General features: G+C 40.9%; 1 protein-coding gene across 1 annotated transcript in view; it reads left to right on the forward strand.

The window, feature by feature from the left end:
* adarb2 (adenosine deaminase RNA specific B2 (inactive)) overlaps positions 1 to 22,899 on the forward strand; it is an 837,813-nt gene that overhangs the window by 177,360 nt on the left and 637,554 nt on the right. The window contains 1 exon segment of the mRNA XM_069914681.1: positions 9,693 to 9,705. Within this exon segment, the coding sequence (XP_069770782.1) occupies positions 9,693 to 9,705 (13 nt within the window).

Below are 22,899 nucleotides of genomic sequence, written 5' to 3' on the forward strand. Positions count from 1 at the left end.
GTTTGACTCTCTCTGCTTGCAAAACCACATGATCCTCTTTGAACAATAAGTTCTCTTCCAGACAATCTGCTGCTCCATCAAGATCTTTCATCCGCTGCCTTTTGTAAACAACAATCCATTAGTGAAGACTCTTGAGGACTCTTCAAAGCTCTTGTGAAAGCTGTGGAGCTGATATGTCTAGCATGGGGCTGAGCTCCAGTATTTTAAATAAGATCTGTTTTAAAGTGTTTGTATGTAGCCTACTCTAACAAATCTTTTCCAATTTATCTCCCAAAAACATATCTAGATACTCTGTCATAATGGAGCATCCCAGGCAGTTTTATGCCAAGTGGGCTGGCTGTGGCTTTGGGGTTCTCAGTGCCCCCACATCACCATTTGCCCAAACAAACATGCCAACCTGCAACAGGGAGGGAATCTCTTTGTAAGCCTGTCTAGATTACTCTGACTCCCAGGGAGCATTCTTACGCCCTCTATTATCATTACAAGGGCCCATCCTTTAAATACCTTCATTACTGCCAATGCCCTCCTTATGTCATGATATGCCCCGACTAATGCTGGCTTCCATGGTCACAGCTGCTGTACTAAATGCCAGATGCAGTGAGAAGTTACAGCAGATTGATAACGTGCACTACATAAAAAATGATACAGGGAAACTCAACATTGTTGTTCTGAGAACCTCATTGGAGTTGATCTGATTTGTTTATGACACTTATAATTACATTGTTAGGGTGCTGCAGAGTTCTGTTTTCTTTTTGAAAAGCAGTACAGTAACTTCCAGTTTTAATTATCATGGAAAGCAACTTTAATGTTTTATCAATGTGAATTAATTCTGACGAAACAGAATCCTGGTCTTTGATCAGGTGGGACACAGTCATGCTCCTGTCCTTCTGCTCCTCAATAGAGGATATTGCAAAACACTGCCTGAAAAAAGGCATTGTTCCAATAAAAGGATTCATCTTATTCAGAACAGAAAGATCAGTCAATTAAAATGTTGGAAATGAGGCATATCTTATGAGGCAAGCTTAGCAGAGCTAGGGATTTTCTCTTTGGAGCGAAGGAGGATGGGTGGTGACTTAAGGGAGGTTCTCAAGATTATCAAATGTGTGGATAGGGTGGACAGCCAGAACCTTTTTCCTGGGATGCAAGTGTCAAACACCAAATGTCATCTATACAAAGTGAGGAGAGCGAAAGTTTAGGGGTGATGTCAGGGGTATTTTTTTACACAGAGAGTAATAGGTGTCTGGAATGCTTTGACAGGGGTGGTGGTGGAGGCTGGTAGAATAGGGACATTTAAAAGAATCTTAGACAGACACATGGATGAAGAGGGTTATGAAATAGGAAAGATTTATTTTTTTAGTAAGTTGAGAAAGGTTGCCACAACATCGGGGGCTGAAGTGTCTGTACTGTGCTATGTTCTTTGTTCGATGAAATTTTTCCTGTGAATAACGCTTGATTAAGAATGGAATGCTGATAAAATGGCAGTTTAACATTTTTAATTGTCCGAGAGATAAACTGCAACTTTGGGACGTTCCAGCTTCAAGATTTCACAAGAAAGGGTTATTCCTCTATAAGAGAGTAAAATCCGCATCTTGCAGATCTTGCTGCTTTCCCGACAGATCATGGATGTGTTGACCCACAGGTTAGCACTTGCAAAGAGAAAAAATATACAACATGGAACTTTCAGCACGGGAACAGGCCCATATGCCCATAATATCCATGCCAACCAGAACACCAATCTGCACATTCCCTGCCTCTTTAGGTGACCGTCTTTTTCAATACTTTTATTGAAATTGATCTTCCACATCAAAAAATATAGAGTACATGTTAAAAGTTTTTAAAAAAAATAGTACATTACACTTCGAACATACCATTTCATCCCAGGTACCCTGCATTCTCAATCAAACAAGTTATATTACAGTGATATTTAATTTATTTTTTAAAAATCTAAACCATCTTCCAAAAAAAAAGCTGTTTGGCAAAGAGAGGGGAAAACAAATCCCTTATCAGGGTAATAAGGTGACTGTCGAAATGATTCTCTTCTGCTTCCACCACTTCCTAAAGCAGCTCTCACTCACTCTTTAAAAATCACCTCGTAAATCTCCTTTTAATTCCCCCCACCATAACCTCCCCCCCCCCGCCCCCCAATACCCTCACCTCACCTTAAAGCTTGGCCCCTCTTGTGTTTGACATTTAAAGCCAGGGAAAAAAAAGATTCTTACTCTACCCCCACCCCCCACCTCCCACCTCCTTTCACTTCTATCAGGACCAATTTGTCCTTTATCCCTCCCCTCATTGTCAATTTCTCAGATGCTACCACTGTTACCCTTTGTCTCCACTCTTACCAATCTGTCAGCCAACAGTGACCCCACTCTGTATGACTCAGTCCTCCACATGACCCCGGTTTTTTTCTCTTCCTTTGCTTGTTACCTGCCAATCATCTGCCTCCGCCTATTCATCAGCCTGTCACCCTTACCCCTCTATTCTACTGGTATTTTTATCCTATCCCCAGATACTGACTACCTCTGGTCTGCACTCTCAGTTTTAAGAAAATAAAATACAGCATAGAACAAGAGGGCACAGGCACAGTTCCCTTCCGCCTCTGATCTGATGCTAACCTTTATAAATGCACTCCAGGATCATTCTAGCTCTTCCCTCCATCACATTCTCGGGGGCGGGGACGGGGACGATGGGGAAAGGGGCACAGGGGGATGTCCCTCTGAATATGGAGAATATTTGTACAACATTTTTAAAACTCAGCTATATTTCATTCAACCTGCCTCCCACCTCAACCATCCAAGCCTCTGAAATCACTGCAACTCAACCTCTTTTAGTGTAAATGCAGTGCCTGTGTGAATGGCTGTTCCGGAGGTAAGTATGCTCATTTATTACAGGAAATTAATGTTATTTATGTTTAAAAACAATACATGATAATTCCAGCCCCCCTCCATCACAGTTTTTAACCCTCCCCTCCCTCCCCCCCAATTTTTCTTGCAGCCCTGTGCATCTCTTAATCTTTTTTTCTTCTTTGGCTTGGCTTCGCGGACGAAGATTTATGGAGGGGTATCTAAGAGCCTTTTAAATGTCCCTATTGTATCAGCCTCCACCATTACTGCTGATTAGGCATTCAAGGCACCAACCACTCTCTGTCAAAATCCTACCTCTGACATCTAGCCTAAACGTTTCTCCACTCACCATAAACCAATGGTTCTCAACCTTTTCCTCCCTACTCACATTCCACTTTAAGTAATCCCTGTGGCATAGTTGCTCTGTGATTAGTAAAGGATTGCTTAAGCTGGTCTGTGAGTAGAAAGAGAAGGTTGAGAACCATTGCTCTAGACCCAATTGTCATTGAAATATTTTGCTTGAGAAAAATTGTCATTGGCCTATTTCTTTTGGCGTTCTGAGACTGTGCACATAATGAGTTAATTGGGAATGATTAAAACAGTGGTTTTCAAACTTTTTATTTCCATCCACATACCGCCTTAAGGAATCCCCTTACAGGGCACCTATTGCATTGGAAACACTTAAAGTGGCATGTGAGTGGAAAGGAAAAGTTGGAGAACCACAGCCTTAAATAGAAGTCCTCTGACATTGGCCATTGTTGCCCTGGGAAAAATGTACTGGATATCCTCTCTATCTATCCTCTCATAATCTTATCCATTTGGTCATCTTTTATCTTACCTGGCTCCAAAGAGAAAAGCCCTTGCCCACTCAACTTTGCCTCATTAAGATGATCTCTAATCCAGGCAGTGTCTTGGTGAATCTCCTCTGCACCCACTCTAAAACCTGCACATCCATCCCATAATGAGGTGATCAGAACTCAACACAATTCTCTTGGTATGGTCTAGCCAGAGTTTTACAGAGCTGCAACATTGCCCCAGGGTTTTTGAACTCAGTCCCCCAACTCGTGAAGGCCAGCACACAATATGCCATCTTAACCACCTTATCAACTTGTGTGGCAACCTTCATGGATGTATCAGTTTGGACCCATGCTTTATACAACTAAGAATGCTGCCATTATCCTTGTTGGACAAAAGATTCTGACCCAAAATGTTGACCTTTCATTTTTTTTCCCATTCTGTAGTGTTCCTCCAGCAGATTGTTTTATTGATCCAGATTCCGGCATCTGCACTCACTTGTCTCTCTGTGACTCTTTGACACCTATCCTTGTGACCGCAGGAGTGCTCCACTAGCATCCACACCTCCTCCCTCACCACCATTCAAGGCCCCAAACAGTCCTTCCAAGTGAATCTGCAGGGGTCATCTACTGTAGCCAGTCCTCCTTCTGTGGAATCTCAACTCTGTCCTCCAATAACAGTGTGGATCTCCAGCGGCCACCCATTTCAATGCCCCAACAAATTCTCATGCCGACATGTCTGTCCATGGTGTTTTGCACTGCAAGACTGGGCCCATCCACAAATTCAACCTGGGCACCCTTCAATTGGATGGCATTAGCACCAACTTCTTTTGTTTCTGTTAGCCAACTCCCCTTGTATCTTTATTTCTCCTTTCCTCTAGATCTGATCGATCTCTCTCTCTCTTTGTTTCTGTCTCTCTTTCTCTCTTTACTTTATACCCTGTCTCCTCTATTCACAGAGCCTCCCCATCAGGTCTCCACTGATCAATGGTCATCTTTCATCAGGTTTTGTCTGATGGTTTGTATTCTTTCCCTGCTTCCTTCTTTCCTTCTCCTTAGCTTTTTTCATTCAGGGGTTTGCCTCATACATTGAAGAAGGACTCAGACCCGAAATGTTGGTAATAGTTCTTTACCTCCTATGGTCGCTGCAAGACCTACTGAGTTCCTTCAGTATTTCTGTGCTTTTACGGCAATCACTGCATCTGCAGACTTCCACATTTCACTTCTCTCTGTTTTATCAGTTTTTATAGTTGATTTTTAAAAATATTTTATTGATTAGAAAACCAAGTAATAACTACAATTACATAATTGAAATATTAACAAATTGTCAAAATTATTCATGGTTACAAACGAATAACCTAAAAGGAACTACAGGAAATCCTACAAAAACAGCCCTCCCCTCCCCCCAACTTTACCCCTCCCATTATCCTCACCCGCCTACGCCCCTCCCAGATAAAGAACTAAGAAATAAATAGATAAGGAGAATAACTCACATAATTCATTTACTATATGACAAGGAGATCCAGCAGAATTCAAGACCAACCAGTGTTAAATTTTCAAATTGAAATAATCAAAACATGGGCTTCAAATCATTTTAAATACATAATATTTATCCCATAAATAATCTTATCTTCTCCATTGGTATACAGGACCTCATTTCTGAATGCCATCTTCGTAAACTAAGCTCCATTTGATCTTTCCATGAAACAGCTATGCATTTCCTTGCGACTGCTAAAGCCATTTGAAATTTATCTAATTTATAATCAAAGCCATTTCACTAACTTCCTTGATTAAAAAGATCTTTGGATCTAAAGAAAATTTTTTTTTCAAAATATCTTGTAAACAATCTCGTAATCTAGCCCAAAAACCAAGTTTTGATGGTTGATTAGGTCAATATGTGAATCACTTTTATCTTAGTAAAGATGTCTTCGTAAAGTTAAAATATTGCAATAAAAGGAACCATGGTTGACTAAAGAAATGGAACCCTTAGTCAAGCTTAAGATGGAAGCATACTTAAGTTTTCAGAAATAAAATCAGACAGGGCTCTTGAGAAATATAAGGTAGCCAGGAATTAACTTAAGAATAGTTTTAGGAGACCTGGAAGGAAACGTGACAAGGCTTTGGAAAGCAGAATTAAGAAAAACCCCAAGGTGTTCTTCACATAATTGAAGAACAGAAGAATGACTAGAGTGAGGGTTGGACCACTCAGGAATGATGGAGAGTTGAAGGAAAAATGGAGTGTCCTTACTGAATACTTTGGTTCATTGTTCATTTGGAGACATTCTTGGTGCCAGTGGAGAACAGGCTGATGTGCATATCAAGGTGGAAAAAGAGGTAATGTTGGAGCTTCTGAAAAATATTAGGATTGATGTCCCCAAGGCCAGATGGGTGACCATAATGGCGTTTATTGTCACACATTGTACAATGGACATGTGTGCTGAATTCCTTACTTGCCACAGCCAACCAGGTACAAGTAAAGAAAAGCTAATAGTAATTAAGAGAATTGTATTAAAAGAGACAATAAATATGTAAGATCAATAATATATATTCACAATAATCCCATCACAAAAATGTGATTTGGGAATAGTACAGAAAGTCCTTTTGAGCTGTTGGAACAGTTCTGTGATGAGCGTGCAGCGGGGATGTTCAAGACCCTCATAGCTGTTGAAAAACAATATGTTTTGAACCTAGAGATTTTGGTTTTCAGGCTTTTGTACCTTCTGCCTGAGGATAGCTGTGAGAAGTGATTATGACCAGGGTGGTGAGAGTCATTAATGATGTTGGCTGTCTTCTTGAGGCAGCGCCTCATATCCTGCAATGGCTGGGAGGTCAGAGCCCTGTGATGGACCTTCCTATGTTTTCTACCATTATATTCTTCTGTGTTCTTGGGTGACTGAGTGGTCAAACTGGACTGCGATGCAACCTAGTCAGTATGTTTTCCAAAGAGCTCCTGTAGAAGTTTGTTAAGAGTATCTGACAACATGCCAAATCTTCTCAGACTCATTAGAAAGTAATCAGTATGGCCTCGATGTACCCCAGGTTATGACCAAAAGTGAGAGAAGAGATTGCTGGAATGTTGCAGATATTCATTTTAGTGTCACCAGAAAATTTATATACATTGTACTCTGTCCTCTCTTCCAGATCATTAATGTATGTTATGAGCAATTACAGGCCCAGCACTATGGTGCCCCACTCATCACCGATTGCCAACCAGAAAAACATCCATTTTAACCAATCCTCTATCTATACTAATCCATCACCCACCCACACCCCACCACCCCCCCCCCCCAACTCTATGCATCCTTTTATGTCTTCTATGTAAAATCTTATGGAACAGCTTCTGAAAATCCTGGTAAATAATGTCTATCTGCTCCACTCTATCTAGCATGCACAAGACATCCTCAAAGAACTCCAGTAAGTTTGTCAAACAGGATTCACCCTTTGCTGAATCCATGCTACATGTCTGATGGATCCATTTCTTTTTTAATGATAGCTTCAACCATTTTCCAACTACAGATGATGTGCCAACTGGCCAAGAGTTCCCTGTGTTTTGCCTGCATTCTTTTTTGAATAGTGGTATGACATTTTCTGTCTTCCAATCTGCCAGGACCTGCCCAGACCCCAAAGAATGTTTGGTAAACTATCACCAAAGCCTCGGCTATAACTTCTGCCATTTCTGTCAGTACCCTGATTGCATTGCATCAGGACCATAGGACTTGTCTATCTTTAGACCCTCAAGTTTTCTCAGTACTACCTCTTTAGAGATAACTATTACATCCAGATCCTCGCCTTCCATCACATCCACAACATTTGTGATTGGCATGGGAGATGTGCCCTCCACTGTGAAGACTGCCACAAAATGGTCATTCAAAGCCTCACTCATTTCCTTATTACCTAACATCAATTTCCCCTTCTCATTCTCCAAGGGACCAAACTTCGATTTTGCCACCCTTTCATGTTTTATGTATTTATAAACATTTTAGCGACCATTTTTAAATTTTGTGCTATATTTTTCATAGTCTACCTTCCCTCTCTTTATTGCAGATTTCATGGTTCTTTGTTGCTTTTTTCTACTGCTCTTGGTGACTTGGTATATATGAGCTTCTTTTATTTGCTTCGCTATCCCCTAGGCTGGCCACTCCCACCCTTACTCTCCTGGTTTTTAATTGGAATGTACTTTTGCTGCGCACCATGAAAAATCTCTTCAAAAGTCTTCCTTTGTTCCTCAACCGTCCTTCCATGTAGCCTGCGTTCCCAGTCTACCCTGGCCAACTCCTCCCTCATCCCCTTGTTGTTTCCCTTGTCTATGCAAATTGCACTGGTTTTAGACCAAACTATTGTATTCTCCATGAGAAACTTAATCATACTGTGATCACTTTTTCCAAGAGGAACCCAAACTACAAGGCTGGTAATTTCATCAGTCTCATTGCACAGAATCAGATCCAAGATCGCATTTTCGCTTGAAGGATTAGTAATATGCTGTTCAAGAAGTCTATCAAGATTGTATTCTATGAAGTCCTCCTCAAAGTTGCTTCAACCAACCTGATTTATCCAGTCTAAAGTCCCCCATGATAACTGCTGTTCCATCTTTACATGCCTCTGATATTCCTTGGTTTATTGACTGTTACACTGTAATGTTATTATTAGGTTGCCTGTAGACAACTCCCACCAGTGATTTTTTTTCCCGTTTATTATTCCTAATCTCTACCCAGATGGATTCAACATTTTGTTTCTTAGATCTTTTATCTATTGGTCTGATCTCATCCTTAACTAAGAGTCCTACCCTATCTCCCTTACATTTCTGCCTATCCTTCCATATGGCCTAATACCATTGGATGTTTAATTCCCAGTCCTCTCCACCCTGCAATTACATTTCTGTAATGGCCATTAAATCATAGTGTGATATCATAGAACCGCTCTAAATCATAAAATGAGAAAAAAAATTTGAGAGAGGCCCATAAAGTCGCCAAGATAAAGTTCATACCTGATCTTCCACCTCAATCAACATCACTTTTTTGCCCTATCCATGTATCTCTTGATTTTTATAACATCTAGTACACTTTTAAAGGTATGGAGTCTAGGATTATGTTGGGCCTACCCTGACCATGCAGGGTTTTTTTCAATCTAAGTTTATTTGCCTGCACTAGAACTGTATCTACTATGCCATGCATATTTACATGTCTGTCTCTGTTCAGATCTCTGTTTTGAATTAAATTTATAGCTGAGTTTGAAAACATTCTGGGGTTAATAATTCCAAGGATCCACCATCCTTTGAATGACAGAATTTCTCCGAATTTCACTCCTAAATGGCCTGTCCTTTCCTTTTGTGACTGTGAACATTATTTCTAGACTCACCTTTTATCTACCTTGTTGAGTCCTTTAAGAATTGTGAATGTTCAATTAAATAGCCTCTCATTTTTGTAATCTCTAATGAATGGAGAACTGATTTTACTCAATCTCTCCTTATTTAGCAGACCTGTCATTCCAGGTGCCTGTCCAGTGACTCCTTTTTCAAAAAGAAGTGCATCCTTTTTTCATGAACACCCTATATAATTATTGGAAGACATATTTACTCCTGCACTCTGTACCCCTAGATGCCTGTTGAATTCAAAGATGTATACATGAATTCACAGGGCCTTCTCTGTTTTTTTTCAATTCTGATTTTTCTACTGAAGTTGATAACCTCGCACTTTTACACATTATGCTCCATCTGCCACCATGTTACCAATTCATTCCCACGGGCAGCGAGAATGCTGAGTAATGAAAGGAACTGGTCAAATTAACCATATGAAGTATTAAAAGTGAGTCTACCATTTGATCCAATGTTGTTTTTATTAAGGGACGTTAAGTTGATTGCTTTAGGACTGAGACTGATTATGTATCAAATTGAATTTTTACGTTTAACTTTGGCCTTTTCGAAAAAAAATGTTTGTCTATTACTTGGAAATCTGATTTAGGTTTAGAAATGCAAAGATGGCATGAAATCCTGTATTCCTTTAGAAAAGATAACGTATAATTTGAGAGATAAATAACATTTTTTTGTAAAAGTATGGAGCCCATATTTAAAAATTCTTGGTTTGAAGATTTAATCTCTCAACCTGCTCCAGTGGACATCTCGGTTTCCACAGCTAAAAAGTTGATTATTGTTGTCTTTAAGTGATTATCTCCTTCCTTCTTTGTAGTTGGAAGGGGGAGGAGGGAGGGTGTTAGTGGAGTGGATGTGGGAGGTTGGGTTTACTTAATTGTATAATATTTGTATGAATATGTCTTAATTAATGTTTTATGATATAAAAATAAAAAATAAAAAATATATATTTTAAAAATTAACCATCTGATACTCTCATATTCATGAAACAACATTTATTTATAGATATGAATACTTGTCCTGCATATGCATTGTTTGTCTGTGTCTGTGTCTGGCTGTGAGCCAGCACAATTTGCACTGAGGACCAGAGAACGTTATTTTATCAAGTTGTACTTGTGCAATCAGATAACAATAAACTTGACTCATTGAAATCAGATCCTCCTGAAGCCTCTTTGCAACTTCATTATCTTTTTTTTTTAATTTTTTTTTATTTTTATTTTTCATACCATAAATCACATTAGCCATGATATACACTTTTTCTTTTTCACACATTTACAGTGACTTTTTCTTCCCCCCACCCCCCCCCCCCCTCTCATCCATTTTAGGTATACAATCTAGGTTGCATTAATTCAGTCAGACAATGTTGTCATTCAACAAAAATACACCAGAAATTCTACAGAGTCCATTCTTTTCTTTCCTTCTCCTTCCATCAACTTAGGTAATGTTTGTCCCCGGTAGGTTTTCGCTATTGTATTTAATGTAAGGCTCCCATACTTGTTCGAATATTTCAATATTATTTCTTAAACTATATGTTATTTTTTCTAATGGAATACATTTATTCATTTCTATATACCATTGTTGTATTTTCAAATTATCTTCCAATTTCCAGGTTGACATAATACATTTTTTTGCTACGGCTAGGGCTATCTTAACAAATCTTTTTTGTGCATCCTCCAAATCAATTCCAAATTCTTTGTTTTTTATGTTACTTAGGAGAAAGATCTCTGGATTCTTTGGTATATTGTTTTCTGTTATTTTATTTAATATCTGATTGAGATCATCCCAAAATTTTTCTACTCTCTCACATGTCCAGATTGCATGAATTGTTGTTCCCATTTCTTTTTTACATCGAAAACATCTATGAGATACTGTTGGGTCCCATTTATTTAACTTTTGCGGTGTAATGTATAGTCTGTGTAACCAATTATATTGTATCATACGCAGCCTCGTATTTATTGTATTTCTCATCGTTCCAGAACATAATTTCTCCCATGTTTCCTTTTTTATCTTTATATTTAAATCTTGTTCCCATTTTTGTTTAGTTTTACCATTTGTTTCCTCATTCTCCTTTTCTTGCAGTTTAATATACATATTTGTTATAAATCTTTTGATTAACATTGTATCTGTAATCACATATTCAAGGTTACTTCCCTCTAGCAAACTCAAACTGCTTCCTAATTTATCCTTCAAGTAGGATCTCAATTGGTAATATGCCAGCGCTGTATCTTGAGTTATATTGTACTTATCTTTCATTTGTTCAAAGGATAAGAATCTATTTCCTGAAAAACAATTTTCTATTCTTTTAATCCCTTTTTTTTCCCATTCTCTAAAGGAAAGGTTGTCTATTGTAAAAGGGAGTAGCTTATTTTGCGTCAGTATTAGTTTTGGTAATTGATAATTTGTTTTATTTCTTTCTACATGGATCTTCTTCCAAATATTGAGGAGATGATGTAATACTGGAGAAGTTCTAAACTTCATTATCTCATTGCTTTTTCAGCTGTTGCTCAACACCACAGGTGCATCATGGAAATTAAATTAAATTTAAATTTGAACATACAGCATGGTATCAGGCCATCAACCCACAAGTCCGTGCCTCCCAATTTACTCCCCTTTAATCTATACCCCTGGAATGCTTTGAAGCGTGGGAGGAAACCGGAGCACTGGAGAAAACCCTTGCAGACTGGTTTGGGGATCTCAGGCATGTATGTGATGTCATGTATGTACTCTGACAATAAATCAGAAATCTGAATTCGACACTCCAGTGATAGAGAAGACTCCGGGGGTAATACAGGGTTTGATAGTACAGATTCTATCACCAGTGTGTATATGTACAGATGGTAGTGTAGGATGACTGTGATTGACTGAGAGTGTAGCCACACCTACTGGCAGGTCTTAAAGGATTGCTCCTAGCCAGACCAGGTCATTCTGGACTGGTCGACCTACTTGTGATATGCTCCAGTCTTTTAGTTAATAAAAGCCTTGGTTTGGATCAACAAGTCTTTGGTTCTTTCGACGAACACCTCAGTCCCATCCATTAAATATATCAATGTGAGGTACTGCCTCAAGAAGGCAGCCATCATATCATAAAAACCCATCCACCCTGGTTGCAAAAATGTCACTTTTTAATTTGCACTAAACTGTGAATATTTAGTAGCCATATTTTTTAATTGTGTATTGATTTTATTATTTTTACAGTTAGTATTCAGCAAGTAATTGTTTTTTTTCCAAGTGCCTGCAACTGCAGCAAATCAGAATTTCAGTACATATGTACATTTTACAATGGATAGGATAGTAAACTCATTGTTAATATAAAGGATCACATGGCCACTTATTTCTATGAGATCAGTACACTTTGAGGTCTGTTATTTGGCGCCATTCAGCCAAATATTGACTGTGACTAGTTCTGGTCATTCAGCATCACACAAGTATCATGTCCGCTTGGCTCCTGAATAAACAAAAATTATTTTAAATCAGGAAGTAAACAAAGAGAATTAGAACATAAAACATGGAACACCACAGCAGAGTACAGGGCCTTCGGCCCTCATGGTTGTGCTGACATCTATATTCCTATAAAAAAACACTAAGCCCTTCCTACCTCATAACCTTCTATTTTTCCTTCACCCATGTGTCTGTCTAATAGTCGCTTAAATGTCCCTAATGTTTCAGCTTCTACCATCACCCCTGGAAATGCATTCCTGGCACCCACAACTTTCTGTGTAAAAAAACTTACCCCTGATGTCTTCCCTGAACTCTCCTCCCTTCACGTTGTACAAATGACCTCTGATATTTGCTACTCCCACCTGGGCAAAAGGCACTGGCTGTTTACCTTATCTATGCCTCTCAGATATTGTGACTATATCGAGTCTTTGCCGTAAAACACATAGAGGTTCTACTGTACATTAGAATTCAAATACTCAGAACTTGAGTTAAGAATGATCATGCTTTATAATGCAGTCATCCTAGCTGTGAGAAACCGCCTCACAAACTACCCACTTCTTGAGAGACGCCGTACTCGAAAGTGGAAGAAAATTTGGCTTTCACCTTTAGCCTCATGAGTCAGTCAGCCCCAAAAAATCTGAATGGAAATAAGCCCTCTTAGAGTCATCGTCATTGTCATACAACTCAGAATTGCCCCTTTGACCCCACTCATCTATGCTAACCAAGTTGGCATTCTAGTCAAGACACCTTTGCCCGCATACATCCTCAATCCTGAAGGAGGGGTTCAGTTATGTTGAGCCATCACTTGAATTGTTCACAAATCAGACATTGTTACTTACCCTCACAACAAAATCACACAGAAAAGATAAGGCATTTTAAGAAATTTGAAAATGACAGTTCACTTTTCAGTCATTGCTCATCAGCAAAAAGTGAAAGGCATAATGAAGATAATACCCAAAAAATGCTGGAGAAATTCAGCAAGTCTTGCAGTGTCCATAGAATAGGTCCATATATAACCAACGTTTCGGGCCTGAGCCCCTCATCAAGGGCAAGAAGCAGAAGGAGGCTGAAGGTGTGGAGAGGAGGAAAGATGGGGCAAGGGGGAGGAGCACAGGCCAACAGCCAAGAGGCCTTTGGTGAATATAGAAAGGAGGGCAGGAGAGAAAAGTTGAGAATTGATCGGGGGAGCCAGGTCGCTTTGTGAAGAGCTCAGGCCCAAAAAGGTTCTATATATTTGCCTCCTATTTACCCTGCTGAGCTTCTGCAGCTCTTTTGTACATTAACTATAATCACAGCATCTGCAGACTTTCTTGTTTCAGGCATGATAAAATATTTCTTTTCTAATTCTTCCTCCAACAAAAGCCCATACCACAAGCAGCAAGTTGAGTTTCACAGTATGAAAGGCATACACAGCTTCCTTCCACAAAAAAAACGTATCGGGGTGTAGGTTAATGGGGTGTAAACTAGGCCAAACTGGCTCGTGGGCCAAAATGGCCTACTTCCGTGCTGTAAAATTAGTAAGGTAATCAACATCTTTGGTCAAAAGTTTTGAGCAGTTTCAAAATTGCATATTACCTTGACTGTCGATGGCTCCAAAGGAGAAATTGACTTTTTGGTGGTGCTCCTGAGGTTCATCCGTTGGTTACATGTTCAGGATTCTGGAGCATGAAACCATGTATGTGTGAGGACTGCCAGTGGTCAATATTTATGCCTGCGTGTAATGTTGAATATCACTAGGGAAGTTCTCCTTCCCTCTGCCATCTCAGATCTGTTCTTTTCCTTATCACATCAGGAAGCCTGTTTCTTTTGCATCAAGTCAAATAAACCATCTCTGCAAATGGAACATTTATATATCATACAAGTTATTCCTTTCACTTACAGAAAAAAAGGAAGAAATTTATAGAAAACCATTAGCTTGGCAGGAACAACAAAGTGAAGGAAGGAAACAGACAGGAGACAATATTCAATGGGTCAATGGATAAACATTAATGGTATAAAAAGATGGAATGAATATAACACACATCATCATTGATTCTTTATAGCCAGCAGAAAATATTCAGTAATAAAATCAATCAATTCCATGGGAAGAATGAGAGTCACTAACAAACATACACCGTGTCTCTATTATCCACCAAGGCCTCTCCACATGGAATTTTCATATTTGCATGAATTATTCAGTTTCTCGATGCATTGGCAATATTCAGGAGCCAAATGCCCTCACCTTTGTATTCCTTTCGATTAAGAAATTTGAAATGGCAGCTATGGCCGTGATAAATTTGCAGAAAAGTATCATTAAAAAAACTATCTTCTGCTATTTAATAGTAAAAGTGATGTAATGTGTTATTAATTGACTGTAAATCATTACTCATTGAAGTCTAGTTAACAGACATAAGTAGCTGGAAGATTGTCTTGCTCAGATTAATTTATGCTAATTGCAGAAAACCATCCAGATCCACTACAACAGTTCTGATAAAAATAAAGTTTAATTAGATTCGATTCTCATCGAAAGATTGTAGATGTGCAACTGGAATAATTGAGTTATTATAGAGTCACAGAAACTCAATGCCTATGCCAGTCAAGTTGCCGACTTGAGCGAGTCACATTTGCCTTCATCTCTCTCAACCTTTCCCTATCCATGTACCTCCTTCCTTTGGCTTGGCTTCGTGGACGAAGATTTATGGAGGGGTAATGTCCACATCAGCTGCAGGTTCGTTTGTGGCTGACAAGTCCGATGCGGGACAGGCAGACACGGTTGCAGCGGTTGCAAGGAAAAATTGGTTGGTTGGGGTTGGGTGTTGGGTTTTTCCTCCTTTGTCTTTTGTCAGTGAGGTGGGCTCTGCGGTCTTCTTCAAAAGAGGTTACTGCCTGCCGAACTGTGAGGCGCCAAGATGCACGGTTTGAGGCGATATCAGCCCACTGGCGGTGGTCAATGTGGCAGGCACCAAGAGATTTCTTTAGGCAGTCCTTGTATCTCTTCTTTGGTGCACCTCTGTCTCGGTGGCCAGTGGAGAGCTCGCCATATAACACGATCTTGGGAAGGCGATGGTCCTCCATTCTGGAGACGTGACCTACCCAGCGCAGTTGGATCTTCAGCAGTGTGGATTCGATGCTGTCGGCCTCTGCCATCTCGAGTACAAAGATTAGCGTATGCAGAGCCGTTTTCATACCCACACTCCTGTTCGGCTCCGAATCATGGGTCCTCTACCGGCATCACCTACGGCTCCTAGAACGCTTCCACCAGCGTTGTCTCCGCTCCATCCTCAACATTCATTGGAGCGACTTCATCACCAACGTCGAAGTACTCGAGATGGCAGAGGTCATGTACCTGCCTAAATATCATTTAAACATTGTCATTGTAACTGCCCCTCCCACTTTCACACATACCCACCTCCCTCTGTGTTAAAATGCTTTGCATCGGATCTCCTTTCAGTATTTCCCCGCTTACATTGATGGATATCCAGCACCTTTTTCCCGGGGCGACAGTGGCAAATGCCACAAGACATCTGCATAAGATAAGGAGAAGAAAGTTGAGGGGAGGGAGGTCAGGGGTAAATTTTTTACATAGAGAGTGGCGGGTGCCTGGAATGCCTTGTCAATGTGCGGTGGTGGAGGCTGATGTATCAAGTCAAGTCATGTCACCCCTATTTATTGTTCATACCATGCTCACATGGTAAAAACAAGATAGTGTTTCTCCAGATCATAGAGAAAATAATGTAATAAAAGAAGTTAAGCACGTTGAAATATTAAGACATATACAGTAAAAGTCCACAGTACCCTATCCACCTATATTCTGGGAATTCAGGAGTCTGATGGCATGGGGGTAAAAGGTGTTGTCTAATCTGGACAAAAGGGCCCGAGTGCTGCAGTACCTCCTACCAGATGGCAGAAGGGAGAACAGTTTACATGAGGGGTGTGTGGAGTTCTTCACAATGTTTATTGCCTTTTGCCTGTATTGAGTGTAGTAGATGTCCTTCATGGTAGGAAGAAAGCCCCCAGTGATCTTTTATGGTGACTTCACTATGCTCTGCAGGTCCTTGCACTCTAATACATTGAAGACATATAAAAGACTCTTAGGCAGACACATGGATGCAAGAAAAATGGAGGGTTATGGGTGTGAAGTAAGGAAGGTTTAAACTGTTGAGTAGGTTTATATAGGCTGGCATAACATTGTGGGCCAAATGTCCTTTACTGCACTGTAATGTTCAATGTTCTATTAAATCAATTATCTCTGGTTTCAAGTTTTCCTACCCATCTTAGTTATGCTACGAATGACTTTAGAACCTCTGTAAGGTCATCCCTTAGCACCCTATGCTGAAGGAAAACAAAAGTCCCAGCCTATCCAGTTTCTCCTTATATTTTATTCAAGGATTCCATTCCTTTCTCTCAATTTCTCTGTCATATTTGTTCCCAAGATGAGGTCTTCCATTCCAGGTCATCCCTCTTCCACCACTATCAACTCACCCCTCCCCCGCATCTCCTCCAATTCCTGCTCATCTGCCCTAGCCCCTTCTGCCCCCAGATGTAACAAACTCAGTATTCCCTTGTCTTCGCCTACCGCCCACCATCCCTCATGTCCAACACATTAACCTCCATAATTTCCACCTCCTACATTATGATCCCACCACCAAACATATGTTCCCCTCTCCTTCCCTATCTGCCTTCCATAGCCCCTCTGTGACTCCCTCCTCCACTCATTCCTTCCCATTATTCACCCCCTTGGCACCTTCCCCTATGGCTCCATTAATTACCACACATGCATCCACACCTTCTCCATCACCACCATTCGGGGCCCCAAACAGTCCTTTCATGTGAAGCAGCATTTCTCTTGTGTATCCGTGGGAGTCATCTACTGCATCTGGTCCTCCAGTTGTGGCCTTCTCTACATCGGAGAGACTGGATGCAGACTTGGAGATTGCTTTGCTGAGCACCTTCATTCTGTCTGTATCAGTAATAGGGATCTCCCAGTTGCCAATCACATCAAATATGCATCCCACTCCCATGCTGATACGTCTGTCCATGGTCTCATGTACTGTCCAACCATGACTACCTGTAAATTGGAGGAGAAATACTGAATTTCTGTCTTGGCATTCTCCAACCAGATGGTATTAACATTGACTCCTCTGGGTCCTGCTAGCCTTCTCACTGTTCTCCCTCCCTTCCCATTCCCTTCATCTTCCTTCCTCCAGCTCTCCACCACCTTCCCTTTCCATGCACAGAGTCACTCCACCACCCCCACCCCAACCCCTTGCTTGCTAGTGTGCCCCCCCCTTCCTTAGCTACCTATTAGCTCCTGTCTGTGGGACTGTGTTCCTCCCCCTGCCCTTCCCCCCCACCATTTTGTTCAGATGCCTGCCCTCATTTTGTCATACCTTGATGAAGGGCTCAAGGCCAAAATGTTGATTGTGTATCTTTATCTTTGCTATATAAAGTACACGGTTTGATCGGCTGAGTTTCTCCAGCGTTGTGGATTTATTCTCCTAAAAACTTAGGTTCGCAAATCCAGATGACATCTTGTGATTCTTTTCTGAACACTTTGCAGATTAATACCATCTTTTCTTTGACTAGACAACCAGAAGTACACACATGACTTTGTGTAGTGTCACCTGCCTATTGTTCAGTTGTAACATGATGTCCTAACTCTTGTACATTCAATTCCCTGATTAATAAAAACAAGCATGCCAAACACCCTCTTCTCCATCTTAAATTAGATTGGATTCAACTTTACTGTCTTTGTGCCTGTAAAATACAAAGCCAATGAGACGATTAGCATTCAACCAGAAATTTTTTAAAAGTGCTATATACAAATAACTACATGCAAATAAAAACATGTGCATTCAGTCAATTATAAAAGTACTGACAGTACAATGTGAGTGCAGTACCACTCAGCGCCGTGATTAAAGGTTCAGCAGGATCACAGCCTCAGTGGGTGGGGGGGGAATCTTCCTGAGCCTTGTGTTTCGAGAGCAAAGGCTTCTGTAGAGCCTATTGAATGGGAGAAGAGTTAAAAAGTCCATAGTTTGGGTGTGATGCCTCTTTTTTTAATTTTTTTTTTATTTTTCACACTCTGAACCATACTGTCCAAAATACACACAAACATTTCCCTCTTGAATATACACAGTGTCATTTTCTCCCCTTTTCCCCCCTCCCTTCCCTCCCTCCTTCACCCCCCCTCCCCACCCACTCAACGTTCAACATATATGATACATTAAACCCATTAAACAATGTCATCACACAATTAAAATAAACAAGAAATTTGTGTCTTCTTCTTTTACATACTGGGTCAGTTCATCTCGTCTTCTCCTTCTGTCATTTTAGGTGGTGGAGGTCCGTGGTAGGACTTCTCTGTTGTGTTCCATGTACGGTTCCCAAATTTGTTTGAATACTGTGATGTTATTTTTTAAATTATATATGTTTTCCAATAGAATATATTTATTCAATGTATCATTGCTGTATTCTCAGGCTATCTTCTAATTTCCAGGTTGACATAATACATTTTTTTGCCACAGCTAAGGCTATCATAATAAATCTTTTTTGTGCTCCATCCAAATCGAGTCCAAGTTCTTTACTTCTTATATTACTTAGAAGAAAGATCTCTGGATTTTTTGGTATGATGCTTTTTGTGATTTTATTTAATATCTGATTTAGATCTTCCCAAAACTTTTCCACTTTCTCACATGCCCAAATTGCATGTACTATTGTTCCCGTTCGCCCTGACTAGACAGCATTCCTGATAGATGTTCTCAATGGTGGGCAATTACCCCACCTGAATCACCAGTTTCAAGAAACTATGCACTTCTATCCCTTGCTTCCTCTGTTCTACAACTATCTCAAGGGTCCAGTTGTTGAATGTAAAAATCCTGTTCAAGTTTAACTTTCTAAAAAGCTTAACTTTGCACTTGTCTGAATTAAAATTCATCTGAATTCCTTTACTAGGTCCACAACTGTTCATGATAAACATTAATAATTTAGAAGGGGAGTTGGGGGACACCAAATATACAGTATCTAAGCTTGCTACTGACACCAAACTAAGAGAAAAAGCAAATGGGCAGAGGATGTGGAGAGTCGGCCAGGAGATAGGTTAGGTGAGTGGGGGAGGATGTGGCAGATAGAGTACAATGTTGGTAAACACAAGGCCATCCACTTTGGAACAGGGTCAACACCAAGGAGGGGCATCCGCAGGCATTGCCCTGTGGTGTTTTTTGCCCCCCCCCCCCCCCCCACCCACCATACTGTCGTGGCCATCCCTAGCCATCAGGCCTGGTCTATAATTCCCAGGTTTCTCACAGTTACCCAACATTTACCAGGTGTTACAGTACGTCCTGATGATTATCTCCCCATTCTCCCTGTTAAAAAGCCTTCAGTTTGGTTTCTACCCAGCATGCATGAATGAGGCAGTGCAGGTTAATGATATCTCAATATCCTTTTGTGTTCACACCTCACATTGCTGTCCATTCCACCTTCTTCATCCCTTCATGGTGTTTCCAGATACTTGCCAAACATCAGTTCCATAACCCAAACTCAGAACATCACTAACCAGATGTGTGATAACAGTCAAGCTCCACTCGTTTCTAATTGTTCCCCTGGTTCATCCCATGGATTAACTATGATGCTACACCTCCAATGTTGCAATAGTTTACCTATCTCGGCTGCACCATTTCATCAGATGCAAGGATCGACAATGAGATAGACAACAGACTCGCCAAGGCAAATAGCGCCTTTGGAAGACTACACAAAAGAGTCTGGAAAAGCAACCAACTGAAAAACCTCACAAAGATAAGCGTATACAGAGCCGTTGTCATACCCACACTCCTGTTCGGCTCCGAATCATGGGTCCTCTACCGGCATCACCTACGTCTCCTAGAACACTTCCACCAGCGATGTCTCCGCTCCATCCTCAACATCCATTGGAGCGCTTTCATCCCTAACGTCGAAGTACTCGAGATGGCAGAGGTCGACAGCATCGAGTCCACGCTGCTGAAGATCCAGCTGTGCTGGGTGGGTCACGTCTCCAGAATGGAGGACCATCGCCTTCCCAAGATCGTGTTATATGGCGAGCTCTCCACTGGCCACCGTGACAGAGGTGCACCAAAGAAAAGGTACAAGGACTGCTTAAAGAAATCTCTTGGTGCCTGTCACATTGACCATCGCCAGTGGGCTGATATCGCCTCAAACTGTGCATCTTGGCGCCTCACAGTTCGGTGGGCGGCAACCTCCTTTGAAGAAGACCGCAGAGCCCACCTCACTGACAAAAGACAAAGGAGGAAAAACCCAACACCCAACCCCAACCAACCAATTTTCCCTTGCAACCGCTGCAACCATGTCTGCCTGTCCCGCATCGGACTTGTCAGCCACAAACGAGCCTGCAGCTGACGTGGACTTTTACCCCCTCCATAAATCTTCGTCCGCGAAGCCAAGCCAAAGAAAGAAGAGATCTCAAAGTCGCTGCTAGTGGGTTGTATAAAGAAAGGTGATGAGTCAGCATACAGGAGGAAGATTGAAAACTTGGCCAAATGGTGCACCAACAACAACCTTGCACTCAATGCCACCAAAACCAAGGAGCTGATTGTTGACTTCAGGAAAGGAAAGCCAGAGGTGAACATTGACCATTATACAGTGATCAATAGGGGATCAGAAGTGGAGAGAGTGAGCATCTTTTTTTTTGTAATTCACCATCTCGGAGGATCTTTCCTGGATCTAGCACACCAATGGGATCATGAAGAAAGCACATCAATGACTCTACTTTTTAGGAGGTTTGGTATGGCATCAGAAACCCTGGAAAATTTCTACAGAGGTGTGGTGGAAAGTGTGCTGACTGTCTGCATCACAGTCTGGTATTGGGTCACCAATACCACTGAGTGTAAAGCCCTGCAAAAGACACCCACCATCAAGAATACCCACAGGGAATGCTGCCATGGGAGAGCAGCAGCAATCAGAAAGGGTCCACACCACCCAGCACATGCTCTGTTCTTTCTGCAATCATTAGGAAAGAGGTCTAAGTGACACAAGACTCACACCACCAGGTTCAGGAACAGCTGCTCCCCCACCACCATCAGACTCCTCAACAACCAACTCAATCAGGGACTCAGTTAAAGACTTACTTTTGAACTTTTATTGTTTTTTTTTCTCTCTGTCTATGTATTACAGTCAGTTTGTTTACATTTGTTATATGTTTACAATTCTTTATTTGTTTACATGTATGCATTGTGTATAGTTTTTTTTTGTGTTGCCGTTGTAATTCTGCCTTGCCGCAGGAAAAAATGAACCTCAGGGTTGTATGTGATGCCATGTTTGCACTCTGACAATAAATCTGAAATCTGAATTGTTTTCAAACCCTAACCTCATCTATATAGCTTAATATTTGTCCCTGACCCAGTCTCTATTATCAGTGAAATCTAGAAACCTGAATTAAAATTTGTCATCTGTGATTAAAAACCTATATATTCCCCTCATTTGTCCTTAAACCTATGTCCTCCCCTAACCTAATGTGGTAGTGAATGGCTTCTATTATTCCACATTTCCTGCACTCAATCATGTTTGATGGGCCCTTCATCAATTTTACCTCTGCAGTCTGAAGCTCTCGCCCTAAATCAATAAACCCTTTCACCTTGCCATGTCTGTTTCTTGTTTCCAGATTCGTCACTGAATCTTATCACTTTTACCGTCTTTGATCTCCTCCCCTTTCCCATAATGCTGTCCAGGACTTTCTTCAATCCTTGTGAACTAACATGAGTTATTTTAATGCTTTGAAAAGCACTATGTAAAAGTAAAGTTTTACTATTAGTAAAACATTGGATTAATTGCTTATAGCAATCATAGACAACTGTAGTTTATGTTTTACCATACTTTTTATTTCTAAGGGTGGCATGGTTGACGTAGTGAAGGGTGGCATAGTTGGTGTAGCGCAGTGGTTCTCAACCTTTTCTTTCCATTCACATAACCCTTTAAGTAATCCCATGCCATTGGTGCTCTGTGATTAGGGAGGGATTGCTTAAGGTGGTTTGTGAGCAGGGCGGGAAAATTGAGAATCACTGCTCTAGGCCCAATTGAACCTGAAATATTTTGCTTGAGAAAAATTGTCATTGGCCAATTTCCTTTAGAGTCATGAAACCATGCACATAACGAGTCAATTAGGTACGATTAAAGCAGTGGTTTTCAAACTATTTCTTTCCACCCACAGATCACCTTAAGCAATCCCTTACTAATCACAGAGCACCTATGGCATAGGGATTACTTAAAGTGGTATGTGAGTGGAAAGAAAATGGTTGAGAAGCACTGGTGTAGTGGTTAGCGCAATGCCTTTACAGCGCCAGCGATCGGGACTGGATCGGGGTTCGAATCCCACACTGCCTGTAAGCCACTTGTGTGGGTTTTCTCTAGTGGCTCCAGTTTCCTCCCACCATTCAAAATATACCAGGAGTGTAGGTTAAAGGGGTGTAAATTGAGCAGCAGGGACTCGCAG

Source organism: Narcine bancroftii, chromosome 1, assembly GCF_036971445.1.
Source record: "Narcine bancroftii isolate sNarBan1 chromosome 1, sNarBan1.hap1, whole genome shotgun sequence".
Taxonomy (NCBI): Eukaryota; Metazoa; Chordata; class Chondrichthyes; order Torpediniformes; family Narcinidae; genus Narcine; species Narcine bancroftii.